This window comes from Arachis ipaensis, chromosome B01 (genome assembly GCF_000816755.2).
Source record: "Arachis ipaensis cultivar K30076 chromosome B01, Araip1.1, whole genome shotgun sequence".
NCBI classification, from domain to species: Eukaryota; Viridiplantae; Streptophyta; class Magnoliopsida; order Fabales; family Fabaceae; genus Arachis; species Arachis ipaensis.
The window spans coordinates 122,079,969-122,084,550 of NC_029785.2; the positions used below are offsets into that span (position 1 = coordinate 122,079,969).

General features: G+C 32.6%; 2 protein-coding genes across 2 annotated transcripts; one reads left to right on the top strand and one right to left on the bottom strand.

The window, feature by feature from the left end:
• LOC107635260 lies at positions 34-2,720 on the top strand. The gene is made up of 6 exons (XM_016338681.2): positions 34-246; positions 740-869; positions 991-1,160; positions 1,571-1,862; positions 1,965-2,131; positions 2,272-2,720. The coding sequence occupies exons 1-6, from the start codon at positions 228-230 to the stop codon at positions 2,427-2,429; spliced, it is 936 nt and encodes a 311-aa protein (XP_016194167.1). The 5' UTR covers positions 34-227; the 3' UTR covers positions 2,430-2,720.
• Positions 2,588-4,326, bottom strand: LOC107635268 (autophagy-related protein 8i). Its single transcript, XM_016338693.2, has 5 exons — positions 4,082-4,326; positions 3,884-3,939; positions 3,593-3,645; positions 3,088-3,206; positions 2,588-2,981 (listed from the first exon to the last, which is right to left on the bottom strand). The coding sequence occupies exons 1-5, from the start codon at positions 4,134-4,136 to the stop codon at positions 2,893-2,895; spliced, it is 372 nt and encodes a 123-aa protein (XP_016194179.1). The 5' UTR covers positions 4,137-4,326; the 3' UTR covers positions 2,588-2,892.

The following is a 4,582-nucleotide window of genomic DNA, read 5'->3' on the forward strand; positions in this document are numbered from 1 at the left end:
GTAGAAAGTTTATAGAACATATATCTTTCGTAGAAAGTTTATAGAACATTTTTATGCTTAAAGTCATACTTAAGGAGAATATGTGCCAACTTCCATGAAGACTTGAACTCATAGCAATCTTCATCTTCTTGAAGTAAAGAATAAAAATTAACGCAACATTGATATAAATAATAAGCCTTTGGAAATAATCTACATTCGTGTTACTGTACGCCGTAAATTTTCTTGATATGGATATCCTCCAGGATGGTTTGTTCCTCTCCTTTTCTTGGCTTGACCATCATCATCATCATCATTGCGCAATGCTACCTGCGATTGATTTCATGTCTGATTTTTTTTATACATGTAGCATGATTGATTATGAGTTTGTTTGAAAACTATTTAACATAAAAAAAAAATTCTATTTCCTTTTAAAAAAATTCATTTCTATTTGAAACTCAATTCCTGGATTTGAAATGACTATAATATATTAATAAAATAGAATTCAATTTTAAAAAGTATGAGAGTTGATTTGTAAATCAGATCCCTTTTGGTTTGATTTACAAATGAAGGGAAAATAAGAATTAGAACCCTCAAAGGAATTCAAATCATTCATTTGTAGTTGTTTTAAAGTTTAAAAAAAAATCAATTTTTAACTGAATTCTAATTCTTAGCCTTCTAAACAAGTTTGTAGAAAACATGTCTTCACAACATGATACAAGAGTTCTCATATATATTCACACACACACTTATGATGTTGCAGGCATTTCACGGTCTATATCTGATGCTCCACCAGCTCATTACGTAGTGAGAGTGGAGTTATTTTCACTCCTCGCAAATAATTCAATAGAAAAATACGTGTCAGAGAAATTTGAAGCTGGAGGATATAAATGGTAAAACACTCAAATATTATTGTCGAAAAATTTATAAACTAGAGTAATTGGATAACAATTTGGGTGTGTACTTCAAAGAAAGTGAATGACAATAATTATTCATGTGCTCACTTCCTAACAGGAAGTTGGTCCTACACCCAAGTGGAAACAAGGGCAAAAATATAAAAGACCATATTTCACTATACTTGGCTTTGGATGAAGCAAGTTTACCTCATCCTGCTTGGGAAATCTATGTGAATTTTCGATTGTTTTTGCTTGACCAGAACACCGACAACTTCTTAGTTGTCCAAGGTACTTGTTTGATTATTACCCCTTTTTCCAGTTCTTGCATGAGCATGATTTGTCCAACTTCCAAAATTTACTAAGAATGTAGATATTTATTGACATTCAACTCAATTTAGTGATGGGCAAATAAGAATTTGTATTACTAAGAAAGCACACCGAAATTTAACAACTGATAAATGTACAATTTACATCTTTTAACTACTTAAAAAAAGCAAAAGAAAAAAAAACATTTTTCATGCAATAAATGTTTCTGTTTAGCACATTAATGGCATAGTACTTTAGCACATCATCTTGTAGACTCTTTCAATGTTGATATATGTTTTTTAAGCTCGTCCTTGAGAAAGGTTTTTTTTTTTTTTTCTTTTTTCCCTGCTTAGATATAGTTCAGTTTTGATGATCAACAAAGCATTTGATAGATGCAACGGGAAAGGAAAGGAGATTTTACAAAATGAAGGCTGAATGGGGATTTGATAAGTTCATTACTCTAAAAGAGTTCAACGATGCCTCTAAAGGTTATTTGGTGGATGATACATGTGCGTTTGGAGCAGAAGTCTATGTATGCAAGGAAAGAAGCAGAAGTAAAGGGGAATCCATAGTAATGGTGAAGGATTCCTTTACCTACAAGCATGTCTGGGAGATTAACAACTTCTCAAAATTGGACTTAGAATTCTATGACTCTAAAACATTCAATGCTGGAAACTATGAGTGGTACAACAATCACCCTGTTTTGTTTCTGATATATGCTTCCAAAGTGTATCTAAAATATGCTTTGAAATTTACTTACATTGGTCATAATGCTGTTTCTTGCAGGAAGATAAAACTATATCCCAAAGGAAACGGCCCTGGATTTGGCAGTCATCTTTCTTTATACTTAGCCTTATCTAACCCATCAACACTTTCTCCTGTTTCAAAAATATATGCACAGATAACATTACGCATACTTGACCAAAAGCAAGCCAAGCATCACTTTGGAAAAGGTAGAGTTTAGTTCACCTTTAAGACTGCATGAAATTTCCCTGATGCCAGGGACACAAATTGATAGTTTAATTAATAGTTGACACTACTAAAACATTTAATTCAATCCAATAACCTAAGTTCTCTTTTTCTCTACTTGCAGCTAATTACTGGTTTAGTTCCTCAAACCATGAACGTGGTGCATCAAGATTGATTCCACTCAGTTACTTCACCAGTCAATACCAGGGTTTTCTGGTGAAGGATAGTTGCTTGGTGGAAGCTGAGGTCCAAATTCTCGGGGTGGTTGAAGCATTGTCCTGAGTTTGTCTATAAAGCAGTCACAATGAAGCACCGACACAATTTCTATTTCGCTTTCCATAGGCATAATTGGTTATATATGAAAGCTATACATGGAACATTGTTAACAAAACTAAAATCAAAATAAAAACAGAAATCCGAAAAAGAAAACTTATGGATGGATGAAATTCACATGCTTGGACATACCTTCTCGGTATGTTTCATAAAGCATTGTCGCTTGTATAAATATAATGAAATAATGTACATTACAAATGAGAACAGGTGTCTACAATGGTGAAGAAATGGTTTTCTTTATGATCTATCAATTGTACTTTCCATTTGAAGTACAATTAGTCATTATTTACATTTTACACAAGAGTTTCTACTACCAAATCAGACAAGTGAATTATTTACTGGAGTGGATTCCAAACAATGAGGAGAATTCACAATGTGCAGATACATACAAGCATTAGCAAGCACAGCAAAGTTAGCCAAATGTTTTTTCACTGCTGTAACACATGTACAGAAAGCCGTCATCATCCTTGTAAGTGTCATAGATGTTGCTCAAAAGACTCGCTGTGAATAAAAGAAACCAAAGACACAGCCATTACATTATTAGATTTGATATAAGAGAAGACAGAAGTTGAATTTACCCAAGAGTTTAGTGACATGGAGCACTTACTAGTCTGAGGTAATGTGTTCTTCACAAATATAAACAGAGCTTTCCCGGGCTTCATCCGCAGCCTGCCACTCAAAATATGAATGAACTGCCCAACAGACATGTCCCTTGGAACCAAATATCTAAAAGAGAAAAGAAAAGAAAAATGTATACATCAGACCTTGGACATATGAATCACCTACTCATGATTAAGGATTCAATGATGCACTATCACTCAATGGGATACTAATTCTAGTCAATGAAATGGATTAGAAGACAATTGTAAAAGATAAATGAAGAACAAGAAAATATCTGTTTATAAATAAATTTCACATAGCTGAATGGGAACCTTCACTGAATTACATTAAAAGCATTAATCATGAAAATAGTGACTTCATTTCACAAAAAGACATATGTTATCAGTCAAGATGAATAGTAATAGGATTAAGACAGTTATAACATGGAATTAAAGGGACCTCAAAAAATAATAAATTATACTAAAAAAATCAACCATACAGGTAGAACCTACTTTTTCTTGTCCAATGTAGGGATGTCTGCCCTTGCATATTTCTCAATGATGACCTGCAACATATATTGCATCAAAAGTGAGAAGGAAAAAGAAGAAAAAAAGAAACAGGAACGAAATAAAAGAAAAACCAATAGCCATTACTTAGAAAAAGTGACTGATTCATAAAAAAGTAACCATAAATAACAATTTTTCAACCAATAGTGGTAATTGATTTTGTGTGATTAAAAATAATGTGAAAATCGAAGCCAAATGTGAAAATGTGAAATGTCAAAATTTGAAGAAATATCATACAGGAACTCGATCTGGATATTTGACTATGATGCTTGTAGATTCCTTTTTCCGTTCATCTGCACCAATCAAAAAACCAAGAAAGAAATCAGCAATGCACTATAATAATAATAGTTATATTATCTTATATAAAATTAATTATATTTTGAAGAATTAGGAAATGGAAAAAAAAGAAAAAAAGAAAAAAAGAGAGAAACAAACCGAACGTAAACTCTTCCTTGAAAAGCTTAACCTTCTTGGATTTGGATTTGCCCATCAGAATCAAAGTTTCAGAATGAGGAAATGAAATTGAAATGCAGATTGGAAAGATTAGAGAAGAAAAGAGAGAAATGAAGAAGAGAAATTGGATATCATTATAAGAAATCGGTTATTCTACGCTGTTGCGTCCACCGTCAAATTTTCTGGCATTATCGTGCAAGTCATTATCCGTCGACAGAATCGTGTCAACTACCAGGGAAGATTCCCATATACGTTTTTGGCGGGTTCTGTCTATTGGGCTTCATTGTTTCAGATTCAATGGGCCTTGTTTGGCCCAATATATCATACCCGGCCCCACTTTTTATAGGCCATCTGGCGTCTATTATATCATTATCATTGTAATATATTTTTATTTTTATCATTGTAAAGCATATCGAGGTGTGGCATATTTTGGTGACAATTTACATATAATTTTTTAAATTATTTTTTAAAAAAAATATTACA

Excerpts from the sequence above, each read along its gene's own strand:
- LOC107635260 (XM_016338681.2), top strand. Across the intron at positions 1,161-1,570 it reads CAACTTCTTAGTTGTCCAAG|ATGCAACGGGAAAGGAAAGG; the intron begins GTACTTGTTTGA and ends AGCATTTGATAG. Across the intron at positions 2,132-2,271 it reads CAAGCATCACTTTGGAAAAG|CTAATTACTGGTTTAGTTCC; the intron begins GTAGAGTTTAGT and ends CTCTACTTGCAG.
- LOC107635268 (XM_016338693.2), bottom strand. The coding sequence starts at position 4,136 with ATGGGCAAATCCAAATCCAAGAAGGTTAAGCTTTTCAAGGAAGAGTTT. Across the intron at positions 3,940-4,081 it reads CAAGGAAGAGTTTACGTTCG|ATGAACGGAAAAAGGAATCT; the intron begins GTTTGTTTCTCT and ends TGATTGGTGCAG. Across the intron at positions 3,646-3,883 it reads AATATCCAGATCGAGTTCCT|GTCATCATTGAGAAATATGC; the intron begins GTATGATATTTC and ends TATATGTTGCAG.